Source organism: Aotus nancymaae, unplaced genomic scaffold (genome assembly GCF_030222135.1).
Source record: "Aotus nancymaae isolate 86718 unplaced genomic scaffold, 86718_ANA_hifiasm-v0.15.2.pri h1tg000250l, whole genome shotgun sequence".
NCBI classification, from domain to species: domain Eukaryota; kingdom Metazoa; phylum Chordata; class Mammalia; order Primates; family Aotidae; genus Aotus; species Aotus nancymaae.
Window position 1 is genome coordinate 1,445,063 of NW_026988665.1, and position 18,519 is coordinate 1,463,581.

Here is an 18,519-nt window from a genome sequence, read left to right on the forward strand (position 1 = left end):
CAACCTCGACGTGGGCAGCTCCTTTGGGGAGGGCTCTCTGCTCCTGTGCTCCCCACATATCCCAGGGCAGGGCTGAAAGGTGCTCTGGCCTCTCCATGATCTCCTCACCCCTGCCCCCTAGACCAGTGCCCGGAGCCCTGCCCATTCAATGCCGTGTGCCTCTCCCGCCGTGGCCGCCCCCGCTGCTCCTGTGACCGTGTCACCTGTGACGGGGCCTACAGGCCTGTGTGTGCCCAGGATGGGCGCACATATGACAATGATTGCTGGCGCCAGCAGGCCGAGTGTCGGCAGCAGCGTGCCATCCCCAGCAAGCACCAGGGCCCGTGTGGTGAGCACCCCGGGGTGGAGGCCAGGCAGGGTGAGGGCTGGTCCTGCATCAGTCCCTGCCAGGACATCACACGCCATCTTCATCTGTCACACTCCTCCTGGGGTCCTGGGAGTGGGTTGGTTACTGGGGAGGGTAGAAACTGTGTGCACAGGGTGCCTAGGACCCTGGTAGGGGCTGGTGGGGCAGAGGCAGGGCCTCATGTGGGCTCAGTGGTCCCTGCAGTCAGCCACATTGTCCCTGCGAGCCCTCTGGCCTGTTCATGCATCTCCACACTAAGCGAGCACAGACTGCGGGGGCGGGCAGGCTGGACACGACACCGGGGCCCTCGCTCTTGGGACACGGGCAGGCCTCAGCCCGTTTGGAGGCAGTGTCTGCGTCAGGACACGGCAGGCCAGGTGGAGGCAGTGGCCACCGTGTCCCGTGTGGGCCCGGTGCCGCGGCTCTGCCTGCCTGTGTTTGTCTCGGTCGGTCCTCTCGGTCCTCCCATCGTCTGGCCGTTCTCTCTGCGTCTGTCTCTTCGTGCTCTTTCCTTCCCTGTCGGCTCCGCCTCTTGTGTCTTCCAGCCTGACCTGCTGGCAGGATGAGGTGCCGTGCCTGCCCGTCAGGAGCCCACAGCCCGAGGTCTGCCCCTGGCATGGCGGGGGGGTGGCTTGCTGCTGCCTGGCCTTGTGGTCCTCAGAGCAAGTGGACAGACACCTCCTCCCCCGTGCAGCCCTGGGTGTGGCTCGGTGGGGGGGCAAGACTCCTCCCACCCACGGAGAGCCCTGCACATCCCCACATGCATGGGTGTCCCGGGGATGCTGGCAGTCAGGGGTCAGTGGCCTGGGCAGGCTGGGGAAGTCTGGCCCTCCCATAGCCTGCTGTGGACGGTCGGGAAGCCCCGAGCTTGGGGGCAGCCCCGCCCATGGCCACGCAGGGCCTCCTGGGTGTGTCCCACCCACCTCTGCCACGTGTCTGTCGCTTTCTCTGCCGTGTTTGCTGTGCATCTGGCCCTTCTCCTGTGTCTTCTCTTTCTCCACCATCCCCTCCCCGGGAGAGGGACTGCTGCGTGGAGCTGGGGGTTTTGCCTGCGGCTGAGGGGGCTTGCGGGCTCGCTGAGCGCCGGTGTCCTCCGCAGACCCGGCCCCGTCCCCGTGCCTCGGGGTGCAGTGTGCGTTTGGGGCGACATGTGCGGTGAAGAACGGGCAGGCGGCGTGTGAATGCCGGCAGGAGTGCTCGGGCCTCTACGATCCCGTGTGCGGCAGCGACGGCGTCACCTACGGCAGCGTGTGCGAGCTGGAGGCCGCGGCCTGCACCCTCGGGCGGGAGGTCCGGGTGATGCGGAAAGGACCCTGTGGTCAGTGGCGGGCGAGGGGCCGGGTGGAGGCCGCGGGAGGGAGGTTCCCAGTCGCCACGGTGACGGAGCCGCCTCCCCAGACCACTGCGGGCAGTGCCGCTTTGGAGCCCTGTGCGAGGCCGAGACCGGGCGCTGCGTGTGCCCCTCCGAATGCGTGGCTTTGGCCCAGCCTGTGTGTGGTTCTGACGGGCACACATACGCCAGCGAGTGCACGCTGCACGTTCACGCTTGCACTCACCAGATCAGCCTGCACGTGGTCTCAGCTGGACCCTGCGGTGAGTGGGGCCAGGTGGTCCGGGGTCCTGTTCCTCCCTCAGCCGGGGCCTGCTGACCCCACCTGGCTCTGTCTCTTGCAGAGACCTGTGGACATGCCGTGTGTGCTTTTGGGGCTGTGTGCTCTGCGGGGCAGTGCGTGTGTCCCCGGTGTGAGCACCCTCCGCCCGGCCCCGTGTGCGGCAGTGACGGCGTCACCTATGACAGCACCTGTGAGCTACGGGAAGCCGCCTGCCGGCAGCAGAAGCAGATTGAGGAGACCCGGGCAGGGCCGTGCGAGCAGTGTAGGCCGGGGGACGGCTGGTGAGACTGCGGGGCTCCAGCCTCGGACACAAAGCCCCTGGTTGACCCCCGCTTCCCTGCAGTGGAGTGCGGCTCCGGAGGCTCCGGCTCCGGGGAGGATGGTGACTGTGAGCAGGAGCTGTGCCGGCAGCGAGGTGGCATCTGGGACGAAGACTCGGAGGACGGGCCGTGCGTCTGCGACTTCAGCTGCCAGAGTGTCCCAGGCAGCCCGGTGAGCCCTGCACCCCTGGCTCTAGGTGGGTGGCGAGGACGAGGCTGCAGCCGCTCACACTGACACCACCCTCCAGGTGTGTGGCTCAGATGGGGTCACCTATGGCACCGAGTGTGACCTGAAGAAGGCCAGGTGCGAGTCACAGCGGGAGCTCCATGTGGCGGCTCAGGGAGCCTGCCAAGGTGAGCGGGCGCTGCGCACGGCGTCCTGTGCACAGGTGTGGCGGCCTGTTTCCGTGGGCACACGAGCAGCTGGCATGTGGGTGGCTCGTGTGGACGTGCATGTTGTGAGCAGGAAGCCCCCAGTGTTGCTGCAGGTGCATGCTTGTGTAGCTGCGTGTGTGGGCGTGTGTCCGTCAGTCTGTGAGCCTGCACCAGGCCAGGCTTCACTGCTGGGAGGCAGCGTGACCACGTGGGACTCCCACCTGTGGGTGCTTTCTCTGGACACATGGATCGGGTCAGTGTATCATGTTGAGGAGGAATGAGTGGTGCCTGTTGTGGGCTCAAGCACGTACGCAGATGTGTGTCTGCAGTGGTACGTTAACCGCACAGGTTTGGAGGAACGTGGGTGAGTGTGCATGCTGACGTCTTTAGATGTACGTGTCTCGATCTGCAAGGGCGTTCATCTGCGTGTGCACAGCTCCTCCGTGTGTCACAGAGCTGCGTGTCCGTGATCTTTGGGTGCTCTGTGTTCTGTGTTCCTGGGCCTGCATTTACAGACACGTCCTCGTGTGTGACGTGGTGGCCTCATCTGTGATCTCAGCCCCAGGCTCCCAGGCTCCTTTGGGAGCTGGGATCGGGAGGCCTGAGTGGTGATTCTGGGGGCAAGTTGAGGCAGAGTGGCTGGGCCCAGGTGGGTGTCCAGCACTGCACGAAGTCTGAGTCCTGTACCCTTACCTGCAGGCCCCACCTTCGCCCCGCTGCCGCCTGTGGCCCCCTCTCACTGTGCCCAGACGCCCTATGGCTGCTGTCAGGACAATATCACCGTGGCCCGGGGTGTGGGCCTGGCTGGCTGCCCCAGTGAGTACCCGAGCTCAGTCCTGACTCGGCCTGGTGCAGCTGTGCAGCCACGTGACCTCATCCTGTCCTGGCCTTGCAGGTGCCTGCCAGTGCAACCCCCATGGCTCCTACAGCAGCACCTGTGACCCAGCCACAGGCCAGTGCTCCTGCCGCCCCGGCGTGGGGGGCCTCAGGTGTGACCGCTGTGAGCCTGGCTTCTGGAACTTCCGAGGCATCGTCACTGATGGCCGCAGTGGCTGCACACGTGAGTGACAGGGCCCGGGGCTGGCCACTGGCTGTGCCCTCTTGTCTTACCCCCATGGCTGTGCCCCTCCTCACCTGCCCAGGCCCTGGCCAGACACACACCTCTCTGGGGCTGGCGGAGCCAGGGTTAGGGGCCAGGCTCTGGAGGAGGTAGGGAAGCCTGTCCAGGTGCAGACATCAGATTCTGTGGGTAACCCCCATATAGGCACCGAGGAATGAGAGCTAAGCAGAACCCAGGCACAGTTAGAGCTTGAGGAATATCTCAGTTTACAGTGTTACTACTCAGCTATTTCCTTTTATATAATCCTTTATACAATCCTATATTAGTTTATAGAATTAGGGCTTGAAGAATCCCTTTATATAATCCTCTATATATAATCATATAAGAGTTGATAGTACGAGTGCCTAAGGAATATTTCCCTACATATATACCTATAATTATACCTTAGTTCATAATCGGAGGAATGCCTAGAGCGGACACAGTACAGAGCATGAATTAAGGAATAAGCAGCTTATAATCGGAGGAATGCTTAGAGCAGACACGGTGCAGAGCATGATTTAAGGGACAAACAGTCATACCAGGACAAGAACCCATGGCCCAGGCGGCAGCGTTCAGTATCGTAAAGACACCCGCTGTACGGCAGGCTTGGGGCGAGAGCCACTCCTCCTGATAAAGGAGTTGTAGGACCTTGCTCCAGTTCTTGTGGAAGGCTGCCCTCAGACCGGCAATCCACCTTGGTGACTGTGAACTTTATCAGCTCTTGCTACTGTGCTGCTTGAAAAGCATCTTCCCATAGAACCCATTGGAAGCTGCCAGAAGGTGGCGGTAACCCTGACAGCTCTGTCACTGCTGTGAGACTTAAAGCATCCCCCTATAAATCTTCTTAGAAGTAGTTGCCCATAGATAGAAGTATTGCACACTGCACCCTCTTCACTGCGCACGGCCCACCTCCTGGCCTCGGTGACCTAATGGGGGTGGACCCCTTACTGCACACGGCCCTTGCCTTCATGGGAACAGGCCCCTTGCTGCGCACTGTCCACCTCCTGGCCTCGGTGACCTAATGGGGGTGGACCCCATGTTTTATTGCTCACGACCCCATCACTATCCTTAAAGATGACTTCACTCACTGCCCTGCCCTCAACCTATACACAATAAATACTCACGCTTCTGGACATTCGGGGCCTCGCCTGACTCTGCTTATAGGTGGCGTGGCCCCCCGAGCCCAGCTGCGTTTTCCTTGTACTTCCGTGTCCTGTCGCTTTATGTCTCGGATCTTGTGCCTCAGCACAGCATAAGGCTCACCTCATGACCCTGTGGGGTCCTCAGCCCTACAAGATTCCTCCCCCATTTCCCCCAAAGCCTGCAGCTGCGATCCCCAGGGCGCCGTGCGGGACGACTGTGAGCAGATGTCTGGACTGTGCTCCTGCAAGCCCGGGGTGGCCGGGCCCAAGTGCGGACAGTGTCCAGATGGCCGTGCCTTGGGCCCTGCGGGCTGTGAAGCTGGTGAGTGAGGGCCAGCGCTGCCCTGGGACTTCATGGGCTGGGGTGAAGCCACCTGAGCTACAGGGGTTTCCCATGCCTGTGCCCCAGATGCCTCTGCGCCCGAGACCTGTGCGGAGGTGCGCTGTGAGTTTGGTGCGCTGTGTGTGGAGGACTCCGGCTCGGCCCACTGTGTCTGCCCGACGCTCACCTGTCCGGAGGCCAATGCTTCCAAGGTGAGGGGTGTGGAATTCAGAGGAGGGAGTGGGGAGGGGCCTCGCCTTGAGCACCCCTGTTCTGCGCCCCAGGTCTGCGGGTCAGATGGAGTCACGTACGGCAACGAGTGTCAGCTGAAGACCATCGCCTGCCGCCAGGGCCTGCACCTCTCTATCCAGAGCCTGGGCCCGTGCCAGGGTGAGGCCTGACAGGCACCGCCCCAGAGCTGACCAGGAAGGCCGACGCTGCCCCGAGTCCAGCCCCACGCACCCTGAGCCACTCGATCCTGTCCCTCTGCCAACCGGTCCCCCCACCAACCTCCCTCTCCCTGCAGAGGCTGTGGCTCCCAGTACTCACCCGACATCTGCCTCCGTGATCGTGACCACCCCAGGGCTCCTGAGCCAGGGACTGCCGGCCCCACCCAGCGCCCTCCCCCTGGCTCCCAGCAGTACCACACACAGCCAGGCCACCCCTCCGCCCGCATCGAGACCTCGGACCACCGCCAGCATCCCCAGGACCACTGTGTGGCCCGTGCCCCCCACGGCACCCTCCCCTGCACCCAGCCTCGTGGCGTCTGCCTTTGGTGAATCTGGCAGTGCCGATGGAAGTGGTGACGACGACCTGAGCGGGGACCAGGAGGCCAGTGGGGGTGGCTCTGGGGGTGAGCAGGGATCTGGACTTGGGTGGTGGGTGGGCACACAGAGGCTCTGCCAGGGCCTGGGCTCAGACGTGGGCTCTGCAGGCATCGAGCCCTTGGAGGGCAGCAGCGTGGCAACCCCTGGGCCGCCCGTTGAGAGGGCTTCCTGCTACAACGCTCCCTTGGGCTGCTGCTCGGATGGGAAGACGCCCTCGCTGGACGCAGAGGGTTCCAACTGCCCCGGTGAGTGGGCGGCTGGGCGAGGGGAGTGAGGAGCAGCCTGGGCTCCGCCGGGGTGCTGGCCCCTCGCCCAGGCAGCAGGTCAGTGCCGGGGGTTATGGTCTTGGGACTCGGCCCCCACAAACACGTGCGTGCCCGGGACCCCACGCCTAACCCGTCTCTCTCGTTGCAAGCCGGCGTGGCACCCTGCTCCGAGGAGTCCGCCTGGTAACTGACGCCGGCCCTACCCTGGGGTCCTCACTAACCTCATGGCCATCTGACTAACAGCCACCCTCCCCGCACCGTGTGGCCCACTGCCGGGGCCTGTGCCCGGGCCAGCCTGGAGGCCGGGCAGATGCCAGGCAGGGCCTCACCGCCCCTCCCCCACAGCCACCAGGGTGTTCCAGGGCGTGCTGGAGCTGGAGGGCGTCGAGGGCCAGGAGCTGTTCTACACACCAGAGATGGCCGACCCCAAGTCCGAGCTGTTCGGGGAAACAGCCAGGACCATCGAGAGCGCGGTAAGACGGTGGAGGCGCGGCGCCCCCGCCACGGGCCTTCCCCCGACACCCAGAGCGGCACCAGGCAGCCAGCTGGGGCGGCCCCCGAGTTCTTGCCCACTGCCCGCCCACAGCTGGACGACCTGTTCCGGAATTCGGACGTCAAGAAGGACTTTCGGAGCGTCCGCCTGCGGGAACTGGGGCCCGGCAGGTCCGTCCGTGCCACTGTGGATGTGCACTTTGACCCCGGTGAGACCCCCAGCCCGCACCCCTCCTGGGAGGCAATGGGTGGGGGCTGCCCGGGGCTCTGCGGCGCTTAGCACTCCCTCCTCCCCAGCCACGGCCTTCAGGGCCCCCGACGTGGGCCGGGCCCTGCTCCGGCAGCTCCGGGTGTCCAGGCGCCGGTCCTTGGGGGTGAGGAGGCCGGTGCAGGAGCACGTGCGATTCATGGACTTTGGTGAGTGCCAGGCCGTGTGCCACGGCTCACCTACCCCCGCCTCTGCCCATGCCCATGCCCCCACCCCTCCTGGCGCTGCTCCCAGGAAACCCTAACAGCCCCCCGTGCCCACAGACTGGTTTCCTGCGTTTTTCACCGGGGCCACGTCGGGAGCCGTTGCTGCAGTAGCCACTGCCAGAGCCACCGCAGCGTCCCGCCCCCCGCCCTCTGCTGCGACCCCTCGGGCCCCACAACCCGGTCACACAAGCCGGCCCGTCGGCAAGACCACGGCAGCCCCCACCACGCGTCGGCCCCCCACCACTGCCCCCAGCCGTGTGCCCGGACGCCGGCCTCTGCCCCCAGCCCTCCAGCAACCTCCCAAGCCCTGTGACTCGCAGCCCTGCTTACGCGGGGGAACCTGCCAGGATGGGGCCTCAGGCGGGGACTTCACCTGCAGCTGCCCGGCAGGCTGGGGCGGCGCCGTCTGTGAGAGGGGTAAGGGTGCCCTCCGCAGGGGAGGGCGGGGAGGCGGCAGGGTGGGGGCACGGACTGCGGGCGGGGCTGAACCACCGTCAGGCTTTGGGCTGGGGGCAGCGGCCGGGATGAAGGGGCGGTTTCAGGGGTAAAAGCGGGGAGTCCTCGGAGCTTTTCCAGCCGGCCCTACCGGTCGCCTTTGCAGTGCTGCACGCCCCTGTGCCGGCCTTCGGGGGCCACTCCTTCCTGGCCTTCCCCACCCTCCGCGCCTACCACACGCTGCGCCTGGCGCTGGAATTCCGGACGCTGGAGCCTCAGGGGCTGCTGCTGTACAACGGCAACGCCCGGGGCAAGGACTTCCTGGCGTTGGCGCTGCTAGATGGCCGCGTGCAGCTCAGGTGGGCGGGGAGGGGCGGGGCGGGGCCGCGTGCAGCTCAGGGGGGCGGGGAGGGTGGCGGGGCCAGGGGGCAGCTCAGGTGGGCGGGGAGGGTGGCGGGGCCAGGGGGCAGCTCAGGGGGGCGGGGAGGGTGGCGGGGCCAGGGGGCAGCTCAGGGGGGCGGGGAGGGTGGCGGGGCCAGGGGGCAGCTCAGGTGGGCGGGAAGGGCAGGGCCAAGTGCCGCTCAGAGGGGTGGGGTGGGGGCCGGCCGGGCCGGGCCGGGCCGGGCCGGGCGATGGTCCTGAGCACCTGCTTCCGCCGGCAGGTTTGACACAGGTTCGGGGCCTGCGGTGCTGACCAGTGCGGTGCCGGTAGAGCCGGGGCGGTGGCACCGACTGGAGCTGTCGCGGCACTGGCGCCGGGGCACCCTCTCAGTGGATGGTGAGACCCCCATTCTAGGCGAGAGCCCGAGTGGCACCGACGGCCTCAACCTGGACACAGACCTCTTTGTGGGCGGCGTACCTGAGGACCAGGCTGCTGTGTGAGCCCCCTGGAGGGTGGTGTGGCCCCAACGCCTGACCCTGGCCCTTTGGGGTCTCTGTGTGTGAGGTGGCTTTGCCTGCGGCCCCTGCACCCTGACCCGGTGCCCCTCCTGGTGGCAGGGTGCTCGAGCGGATCTTCGTGGGCGCTGGCCTGAGGGGCTGCATCCGTTTGCTGGACGTCAACAACCAGCGCTTGGAGCTCAGCGTTGGGCCCGGGGCTGCGGCCCGAGGCTCTGGCGTGGGCGAGTGTGGGGACCACCCCTGCCTGCCCAACCCTTGCCACGGCGGGGCCCCATGCCAGGCCCTGGAGGCTGGAAGGTTCCACTGCCTGTGCCCGCCCGGCCACTTTGGTGAGGGTGGGGCCAGAGTGGGTGGGGGCGGGACCCTGGGGCCCATGGACGGTGCTCAACCGATGACATCTTCCACCACCAGGACCGACCTGCGCCGAGGAGAAGAGCCCTTGCCAGCCCAACCCCTGCCATGGCGCGGCACCATGCCGTGTGCTGCCAGAGGGTGGCGTCCAGTGCCAGTGCCCCCTGGGACGGGGGGGCACCCTCTGCCAGACAGGTCGGGGCCGTGGGGCTCTCACGGAGGCGGGTGGGGAGGTCAAACACGTGGGCAGGTACTACTGTCTAGGTGGCATCGCAGTTAGGGTTAGGGTTAGTTTCCACACGCGGCCGGCAGGGGGTGCAGGGGGTCCTGGGGGTCAGGACTGAAGCCTGGGTGACTCCCTACAGCCTCAGGGCAGGACGGCTCCCGGCCCTTCCTGGCCGACTTCAACGGCTTCTCCCACCTGGAGCTGAGAGGCTTGCACACCTTCGCACGGGACCTGGGGTCAGTGAGTCAGGCGCGGGGGAAGGGCCGGCCCCCGCCCCTGTCTGTCCTGTTGGGGACAGCGAGACAGCCCGACTCCCTGTGACCCCAGGGAGAAGATGGCGCTGGAGGTGGTGTTCCTGGCACGAGGCCCCAGCGGCCTCCTGCTCTACAACGGGCAGAAGACGGATGGCAAGGGGGACTTCATGTCGCTGGCGCTGCAGGACCGCCACCTGGAGTTCCGCTATGACCTGGGCAAGGGGGCGGCGGTCATCAGGTGGGCCAGCAAAGGTGACGCTTCAGTGCCCGAGGCCGGGCGCCAACAGGTGCCTTGGGCCCTGGACAGGCAGATGGCTGGCGGCGGCCAGAGCCCACTCACCCTGCCCCCTCCTCACCAGGAGCAAGGAGCCGGTCACTCTGGGCGCCTGGACCAGCGTCTCACTGGAGCGAAACGGCCGCAAGGGTGCCATGCGTGTGGGTGACGGCCCCCGCGTGCTGGGGGAGTCCCCGGTGAGTGCCCTGGGCCGTGAGGGGACCCTCTGCCGCCTGCTCTTCCTCCTCCGGGCAGCGGCCCCGCCCCTGCCAGCGCTCACGGAGCTGTTTTTCTGCCCTGTTCTCTTGGCCGCCTGTCCTGTTCTCTGCCTCCTCTGCCTCCCTGCTCTCTGCTCTTGCTCTTCGGAGGCCAGAAATCCCGCAAGGTACCGTCGGCCTCGTCCGCTCACCATCTCCGACGCCTCCTCCCCGGGGTAGCTCCTCCCCACTAAGGACCCTGCCGTTTCTGTGTGATTAACACCGCCCCCTAGATAGACAGTGGACGGGGGGCGCGCAGGGGCTGGGCCCTGGGTCTGCACAGCGGGTGGGCTCTGCACAAGCCTCACCCAGCGCCCCCACAGGTTCCACACACGGTCCTCAACCTGAAGGAGCCGCTCTACGTAGGGGGGGCTCCCGACTTCAGCAAGCTGGCCCGTGCTGCCGCAGTGTCCTCTGGCTTCAACGGCGCCATCCAGCTGGTAAGTGGGGATGGGGAGTCCCCCCAGGGCCTCCGGGGTGGGCAGGGCGGCAGGCGGGACAAGGCTCTCACCCCGCTCCTGCAGGTCTCCCTGGGAGGCCGCCAGCTGCTCACCCCGGAGCACGTGCTGCGGCAGATGGACGTCACATCCTTTGCCGACCACCCCTGCACCCGGGCCTCGGGCCACCCCTGCCTCAATGGGGCCTCCTGCGTCCCGAGGGAGGCGGCCTACGTGTGCCTGTGTCCGGGGGGATTCTCGGGGCCACACTGCGAGAAGGGTGAGCCGGGCACAGGGCAGAGGGCAGAGGCTGGACGGCGGGAGCCTGTGAGGCCCATCCTCACCTGCTGGTCTCACAGGGCTGGTGGAGAAGTCGGCGGGGGACCTGGATGCCCTGGCCTTTGACGGGCGGACCTTCATCGAGTACCTCGACGCTGTGACCGAGAGGTAACGTGCCATCCTCCGCGGGCCGCCTGTCCCGCCTGTGCCCTCGGGGCGACCCCCGCACACTCTCGCTCCGAGGCCAGGAGGGAAGGCCCGGTGCTGCCGCCTCTGTTCCTCTCACTGTCTGTCTCTTTGTTTCCAAGCGAACTGGCCAATGAGATCCCAGTGTGAGTAGAGCTCGGCCCCCACCTGCTCCCTCCCTCTCCCTCCTCCGTTCTTCCCGGTGGGGAGCACAGGCCTGAGCCCCCAGAACTGTCCACCCTTGTGGCGGAGGGTGGGGGTCGGGTGCTATTTTGCAGCAAGAGGCTAGTTCCTGTCTCAAGTGCAGTCAGCCCTCCCAGCGCACAGGCTGAGGGTCACCCCGCAGCCAGCCCCCGCCACTGAGGCTGCACGTGTGCACGTGCATGTCTCGTCCGTGTGTGCATGTCTGTGTGTGTGTGAACATGCAGGTGTGATGTAGATATACGTTTTTGGGTATGGGGGTGGACGTGCAGGTGTGTGTCTATGTAGTGTGTACGTACGGGGATGTGTATGTGTGTGAGAACATGCAGGTGTGTATGTCTGTGTAGGTTTGTGTGTATGCAGGTGTGTATGTCCGTGTGTAGGTTTGTGTGTATGCAGGTGTGTATGTCTGTTTGTAAGTTTGTGTGTATGCAGGTGTGTATGTGTAGGTTTGTGTGTATGCAGGTGTGTATGTCTGTGTGTAGGTTTGTGTGTATGCAGGTGTGTATGTCTGTGTGTAAGTTTGTGTGTATGCAGGTGTGTATGTCTGTTTAGGTTTGTGTGTATGCAGGTGTGTATGTCTGTGTAGGTTTGTGTGTATGCAGGTGTGTATGTCTGTTTAGGTTTGTGTGTATGCAGGTGTGTATGTCTGTTTAGGTTTGTGTGTATGCAGGTGTGTATGTCTGTGTAGGTTTGTGTGTATGCAGGTGTGTATGTCTGTGTAGGTTTGTGTGTATGCAGGTGTGTATGTCTGTGTGTAGGTTTGTGTGAACATGCAGGTGTGTGTCTCCGTGTGTGTGCAGGTCTGTGTGAACATGCAGGTGTGTGTCCGTGTCTGCAGGTCTGTGTGAACAGGCAGGTGTGTGTCTCTGTGTGCAGGTTTGTGTGAACTGTAGGTGTGTCTCCGTGTGTAACTTTGTGTGAACGTGCAGGTGTGTGTCCATGTGTGCAGGTCTGTGTGAACATGCAGGTCTGTGTCTCTGTGTGTTTGTGCAGGTCTGTGTGAACATGCAGGTGTGTGTGTGTGCAGGTCTGTGTGAACATGATGTGTCTCCGTGTCTGTGTTTGTGCAGGTCTGTGTGAACATGCAGGTGTGTGTGTGTGTGCAGGTCTGTGTGAACATGATGTGTCTCCGTGTGTGTGTGTGCAGGTTTGAACATGAAGGTGTGTGTGTGCGCGCAGGTCTGTGTGAACATGCAGGTGTGTGTCTCCGTGTGTTTGCAGGTTTGCGTGAACATGCAGGTGTGTGTCTGTGTGCAGGTCTGTGAATATGCAGGTGTGTGTCTCCGTGTGTGTGTTTGTTTGAACCTGCAGGTGTGTGTCTGTGTGTGTGTGCAGGTCTGTGTGAACATACAGGTGTCTCCGTGTGTGTGCATGGTTTGTGTGAACATGCAAGTGTGTATCTGTGTGTGCAGGTCTGTATGAACATGCAGGTGTGTGTCTGTGTGTGTGCAGGTCTGTGTGAACATGCAGGTGTGTGTGTGTGCGCAGGTCTGTGAATATGCAGTTGTGTGTCTGCAGGTCTGTGTGAACAGGCAGGTGTGTGTCTCTGTGTGCAGGTTTGTGTGAACATGTAGGTGTGTCTCCATGTGTGTGCAGGTCTGTGTGAACATGCAGGTGTGTGTCTCCGTGTGTGTGTGCAGGTCTGTGTGAACATGCAGGTGTGTGTTTGTGCAGGTCTGTGTGAACATGCAGGTGTGTGTTTGTGCAGGTCTGTGTGAACATGCAGGTGTGTGTGCAGATCTGTGTGAACATGCAGGTGTGTGTCTCCGTGTGTGTGCAGGTCTGTGTGAACATGCAGGTGTGTGTCCATGTCTGCAGGTCTGTGTGAACATGCAAGTGTGTATCTCTCTGTGTGCAGGTTTGTGTGAACATGTAGGTGTGTCTCCGTGTGTAAGTTTGTGTGAACATGCAGGTGTGTGTCCATGTGTGCAGGTCTGTGTGAACATGCAGATGTGTGTCTCCATGTGTGTTTGCAGGTCTGTGTGAGCATGCAGATGTGTGTGTGTGCAGGTCTGTGTGAACATGCAGGTGTGTGTCTCCGTGTGTGTGTGCAGGTCTGTGTAAACATGCAGATGTGTGTTTGTGCAGGTCTGTGTGAACATGCAGGTGTGTTTGTGCAGGTCTGTGTGAACATGCAGGTGTGTGTGCAGGTCTGTGTGAACATGCAGGTGTGTGTCCGTGTCTGCAGGTCTGTGTGAACAGGCAGGTGTGTCTCTGTGTGCAGGTTTGTGTGAACATGTAGGTGTTTCTCCGTGTGTAAGTTTGTGTGAACATGCAGGTGTGTGTCCATGTGTGCAGGTCTGTGTGAACATGCAGGTGTGTCTCCGTGTGTGTGTGCAGGTCTGTGTGAACATGCAGATGTGTGTTTGTGCAGGTCTGTGTGAACATGCAGGTGTGTGTTTGTGCAGGTCTGTGTGAACATGCAGGTGTGTGTCTGTGTTTGTGCAGGTCTGTGAACATGCAGATGTGTGTGTGTGCAGGTCTGTGTGAACATGTGTCTCCGTGTGTGTGTGTGCAGGTTTCAACATGAAGGTATGTGTGTGTGCAGGTCTGTGTGAACATGCAGGTGTGTGTCTCCATGTGTTTGCAGGTTTGTGTGAACATGCAGGTGTGTGTCTGTGTGCAGGTCTGTGAATATGCAGGTGTGTGTCTCCGTGTGTGTGTAAGTTTGTTCGAACCTGCAGGTGTGTGTCTGTGTGTGTGTGCAGGTCTGTGTGAACATACAGGTGTCTCCATGTGTGCATGGTTTGTGTGAACATGCAAGTGTGTATCTGTGTGTGCAGGTCTGTATGAACATGCAGGTGTGTGTCTCCATGTGTGTGCAGGTCTGTGTGAACATGCAAGTGTGTGTGCAGGTTTGTGTGAACATTCAGGTGTATATCTCTGTGTGTGCAGGTCTGTGTGAACATGCAGATGTATATCTCTGTGTGTGTATGCAGGTTTGTGTGAACATGCAGGTGTGTGTTTCCGTGTGTGTGTGTGCAAGTCTGTGTGAACATGCAGGTGTGTGTCTCTGTGTGTGCAGGTCTGTGAACATGCAGGTGTGTGTGCTTGCAGGTCTGTGTGAACATGCAGGTGTGTGTTTCTGTGTGTGTGTGTACAGGTCTGTGTGAACATGCAAGTGTGTGTGTGTGCAGGTTTGTGTGAACATTCAGGTGTATATCTCTGTGTGTGCAGGTCTGTGTGAACATGCAGATGTGTATCTCTGTGTGTGTATGCAGGTTTGTGTGAACATGCAGGTGTGTGTTTCCGTGTGTGTGCAGGTTTGTGTGAACATGCAGGTGTGTGTCTCTGTGTGTGTGTGTGCAGGTCTGTGTGAACATGCAGGTGTGTCTCCGTGTGTGTGCAGGTCTGTGTGAACATGCAGGTGTGTGTTTCCGTGTAGGTTTGTGTGAACATGCAGGTGTGTGTCTCCGTGTGTGTGCAGGTCTGTGTGAACATGCAGGTGTGTGTGTGTGCAGGTCTGTGTGAACATGCAGATGTGTGTGTGTGCAGGTCTGTGTGAACATACAGGTGTGTGTTTGTGTGTGTGCAGGTCTGTGAACATGCAAGTGTGTGTTTCCGTGTAGGTTTGTGTGAACATGCAGGTGTGTGTCTCCGTGTGTGTGCAGGTCTATGTGAACATGCAGGTGTGTGTTTCCGTGTGTGTGTGCAGGTCTGTGTGAACATGCAGGTGTCTGTGTGTGTGTGGTTTGTGTGAACATGCAGGTGTGTGTCTCCGTGTGTGTGTGCAGGTCTGTGTGAACATGCAGGTGTGTGTTTCTGTGTGTGCAGGTTTGTGTGAACATGCAGGTGTGTCTCCGTGTGTGTGTGCAGGTCTTTGTGAACATGCAGATGTGTATCCGTGTGTAGGCTTGCGTGCATGCACACATGCATGTGTGTCCCTGGCATCTGAGCCCCGGGTCTCCACTCCATGCCACCCTACGCCCACCTCCTTGATCTCTGCTCCCATCCTTGGCTGTCCTGCCCCACTGTCTGCACACGGGTGTCTGTGCCCTCACGTGTCTGCACACGCTTATTATGTGTGTCCTTGCTGGGGCTCTGGTGGGCGGGCCAGTGATCTTCGAGGTCATGCGTGGTTTCTGCGGGTGCCTGCTCCTTGGACCCAGTGTTGAGGAGGGTTTGCATTGGGCCACCTGTCCCCTGCTCACCCGCCTCCCTCTCTTCCTGCTTCTAAGCCCCAAAACTCTGGATTCCGGGGCCCTTCACAGGTGAGCATGTGGCAGCAGTACCTGCAGACCCCCGGCTGGCCCGGCTGTCCTCCCACCCCGCTCTCTCATCTCTGCCAGGCTGCCCCGTCTCCATCCCTCTTCTCTCTCCCACTGTCCGTGTTTGCCCACCCATGACCCCTGGGTCCCATCACCAGCCCTTGTCGCCTCCGCAGCTGAGGCCCTTGTCCTCCTGCCCCTGCCCCCCGTCCTGCTGCCACCCTCTGGGAGGCCCTGACCCAGCCTCTGCCCTCCAGCGAGAAGGCGCTGCAGAGCAACCACTTTGAACTGAGCCTGCGCACGGAGGCCACGCAGGGGCTGGTTCTCTGGAGCGGCAAGGCCACGGAGAGGGCAGACTACGTGGCACTGGCCATTGTGGACGGGCACCTACAGCTGAGCTACAACCTGGGCTCTCAGCCCGTGGTGCTGCGCTCCACCGTGCCCGTCAACACCAGCCGCTGGCTGCGGGTCGTTGCACACAGGTCAGTGGGGGACTCAGCATGCCAAAGATAGTGGAAAGCGCTGCCCGGACTTGCCCAGCTAGGCTGTGCCCAGCCACTTGTGCCCAGGGGTCGGGGAGGACACGCTTTGCTATCTGAGCTGAGGTCACTGCCAGCGGGAGGAGGAAGGGACGAGAAGGTGGTGGGAGAAGCAGTGATGGGTTTCCTGGTCTGAAAGTCATCCCTGCCCTGCCAGATGCTGCTGGGGCCGTTCTGGTGTGAGCCTGGCATCGCCGCCAGCAAAGCCTGAGCTGCAGGGATGTCCCTGGCGTTGGCTCCTAGTGCTCTCCTTGGGGTCAAGGCTGCCCCATCCTTGCCCCCAAGGGTGACACCTGGGTGGTCCCCTGGGCTGAGGCACCTGTGAGGCATAGGAAGGGTGCAGGACTTCGGGTCTAGAGGAGGTAGAGGGAGCTCTGGCCCCTGACGGTCCCCTGCACTGTGCTCCCAGGGAGCAGAGGGAAGGTTCCCTGCAGGTGGGCAATGAGGCCCCGGTGACCGGCTCCTCCCCTCTGGGCGCCACGCAGCTGGACACCGATGGAGCCCTGTGGCTTGGTGAGTGTGTGGGGGAGACTGTGGAGGGGTGCCCGAGGGTCTCCTGATATCTGAGGGACAGACTTCACCCCCAGGGCCGGCTTTGAGTCAGGACAGCACGTAAGCTGGCAAGCTGGGCCCCTTCTTCTCCAGTGCTGTGGGGTCAGGAGGTGAGGGCCTGTGTGTAGCCTGCCGTGGACCACCTGCTTGTTGGGGTGCCGGTGGGTCCCTGTGCCCATTGGCATCACTGAGTCGCAGCTGGTGACTCCCACTGTCTGTGCCGCAGGGGGCCTGCCGGAGCTGCCTGTGGGCCCAGCGCTGCCCAAGGCCTACGGCACGGGTTTCGTGGGCTGCCTGCGGGACGTGGTGGTGGGCCAGCGCCCGCTGCACTTGCTGGAGGACGCCGTCACCAAGCCGGAGCTGCGGCCCTGCCCCGCCCCGTGAGCTGGCACCAGAGCCCTCACTCCCCGCTGTAATTATTTTCTATTTTTGTAAACTTGTGGCTTTTTGATATGATTTTCTTGCCTGCGTGTTGGCCGGAGGGACTGCTGGCCCGGCCTCCCTTCCGTCCCGGCAGCTGTGCTGCAGACAGACCTGGTGCTGAGGGACGTGCGGGCAAGGTGGCAGCGTGGAGGGCCGGGCGTGGCTGGCAGCCTCAGGACGCACCCCCTGCCTCTGGGCACCGAGCCCCCGCCTTGCACTGTGCCTCCCCCAAGGCATCCCCGCCTGCCGGGAAGCAGCCGAGGCTCCCGTCACCCTCACTCTGTCTGGCTGTGAGGTCTGATGGGGCCCTTCCTCTGGGTGCCCCCACGGGGCTTTCTAAGCTCCCATTTGAGCTGCTTCTACCTGTGTGTGCTCTGGGCCTCGGCTCGCCCTCTCCCGGGCTGGCTAGGCCCCAGGGCCTGGCCCTGCCTGGGCCTCCGGGGCCAATACTGTGACTTAGAAACAATGTTACCGCTGGCCAGCTCCAAAGTCCCGCCCCTGCTGCCTGCACCAGCTCCAGGGAGCAGAGGCCAGACCAGGGCCGACCTGGGTGCCCTGACCCTCAGCTCACCCCGCCCAGCCACCCAGCCACCCTGGATGTGACCGTGTCCCTCTGCCACACCCCAGGCCCTGTGAGGAGCCACTGAGCAGAGCCCCTGTAGGATGGGGTTGGCCTCTGCTGGCTGCCTGGGCACCTGGGCCTGGCCACCTGCCATGTTCTTCGTGTGTTTGTTTCATTTGACCCCTGGAGTGGTGGATCCCATCCTTCCCGTGTCAGCCGAGAGCGGCCTCACTGCAGATCCTCCCTCCAGCGCCAGGGATGGTCACCTTGTCTCAGAATGACCCGGGCCAGCCAGTGTCTGACCGATGTCAAGGGGCAGGTGCAGGGGTGGCAAGGATGGCTCCGCAGCCAGAAATGCCTTAAACTGCAATGCCCCACCCTGTCTCCACCTCCAGCCCCAGCCCCAGCCCAGTCCTCTTAGGAGCAGGACCAGATAAAGCGGGCAGCGGGCAGGCTGGGCGCCGTGTTACTAACTCCAGTATGTTTCTGTCGATCGCTGTGAAATAAAGTCTGAAAACTTTAAAAGCATCGTTTGTGTCCATCCTCACCAGAGCCCTGGCCTGCTGGCATCTCACTCACCTCTGTGGTGGCAGTGAGCCGAGACTGCACCACTGCGCTCCAGTGTGGGCCACAAAGCCAGACTCGTATCTCCAACGCCCAGGTGGTCCCATGCGTCTGGACATTTGCTTTCTCAGCCTTTCATCACTTGGTTCTCTGGGGACACTCTGAGTGACCCTGTGTGCCTGGCAGGTGCCAGGGGTCAGGGGTCAGGGAGGAGAGGGTCCGGGATCGGCAGCCACACACAGGTCTCTGATGGTGGCAGGGGGGAGCAGACTAATTTTGGGCTTCCGGAAAGGTCCAGGGAAAACAGACGCCCAAGCCCAGACCCAAAAGTGGAGCTGGGGGAGGGCAGGTGTGGAGGCCCGGGGTGAAGCACGTGGTGTGGGTCCATCGGGATGGCGTGCAGGGGCCCTGGGCTGCACGAGGGAGTTTTGAGCAGGCAGTGGAGGCACAGGAGCAGCCGGAGGCCACGGGTCAGAGCAACGGGGGCTGGATGGAGCTGGGCAGCGGGACTGCGTGGGCTGGGGGAGCTGGGGTCCCCAGAGTGGGGTCCGGGGGGTCGAGGGGTGCCAGACAGGGGGTGGCTGGGCTGAAG

The 18,519-nt window shown here is 62.6% G+C and overlaps 1 protein-coding gene across 2 annotated transcripts in view; it reads left to right on the plus strand.

Moving 5' to 3' along the window:
* Positions 1-17,883, plus strand: part of AGRN (agrin) — a 40,589-nt gene extending 22,706 nt beyond the window's left edge. Inside the window, exons 7-39 of one of the 2 annotated variants that reach the window (XM_064371978.1) lie at positions 122-328; positions 1,446-1,664; positions 1,745-1,939; positions 2,021-2,221; positions 2,303-2,451; positions 2,528-2,633; positions 3,354-3,470; positions 3,550-3,714; positions 5,074-5,217; positions 5,305-5,429; positions 5,502-5,607; positions 5,744-6,070; positions 6,152-6,289; positions 6,656-6,783; positions 6,897-7,011; positions 7,100-7,219; positions 7,334-7,693; positions 7,878-8,070; positions 8,374-8,589; positions 8,711-8,940; positions 9,023-9,157; positions 9,328-9,424; positions 9,516-9,680; positions 9,802-9,913; positions 10,090-10,101; positions 10,297-10,413; positions 10,498-10,690; positions 10,770-10,857; positions 10,998-11,021; positions 15,258-15,290; positions 15,545-15,769; positions 16,236-16,339; positions 16,605-17,883. In XM_064371978.1, the coding sequence (XP_064228048.1) occupies positions 122-328; positions 1,446-1,664; positions 1,745-1,939; positions 2,021-2,221; positions 2,303-2,451; positions 2,528-2,633; positions 3,354-3,470; positions 3,550-3,714; positions 5,074-5,217; positions 5,305-5,429; positions 5,502-5,607; positions 5,744-6,070; positions 6,152-6,289; positions 6,656-6,783; positions 6,897-7,011; positions 7,100-7,219; positions 7,334-7,693; positions 7,878-8,070; positions 8,374-8,589; positions 8,711-8,940; positions 9,023-9,157; positions 9,328-9,424; positions 9,516-9,680; positions 9,802-9,913; positions 10,090-10,101; positions 10,297-10,413; positions 10,498-10,690; positions 10,770-10,857; positions 10,998-11,021; positions 15,258-15,290; positions 15,545-15,769; positions 16,236-16,339; positions 16,605-16,762 (5,024 nt within the window). In that variant the 3' untranslated portion in view covers positions 16,763-17,883. The remainder of the gene's footprint in view (positions 1-121; positions 329-1,445; positions 1,665-1,744; positions 1,940-2,020; positions 2,222-2,302; positions 2,452-2,527; positions 2,634-3,353; positions 3,471-3,549; positions 3,715-5,073; positions 5,218-5,304; positions 5,430-5,501; positions 5,608-5,743; positions 6,071-6,151; positions 6,290-6,655; positions 6,784-6,896; positions 7,012-7,099; positions 7,220-7,333; positions 7,694-7,877; positions 8,071-8,373; positions 8,590-8,710; positions 8,941-9,022; positions 9,158-9,327; positions 9,425-9,515; positions 9,681-9,801; positions 9,914-10,089; positions 10,102-10,296; positions 10,414-10,497; positions 10,691-10,769; positions 10,858-10,997; positions 11,022-15,257; positions 15,291-15,544; positions 15,770-16,235; positions 16,340-16,604) is intronic. The other variant, XM_064371979.1, reaches the window with a different exon arrangement.
* Positions 17,884-18,519: the final 636 nt, after the last annotated feature.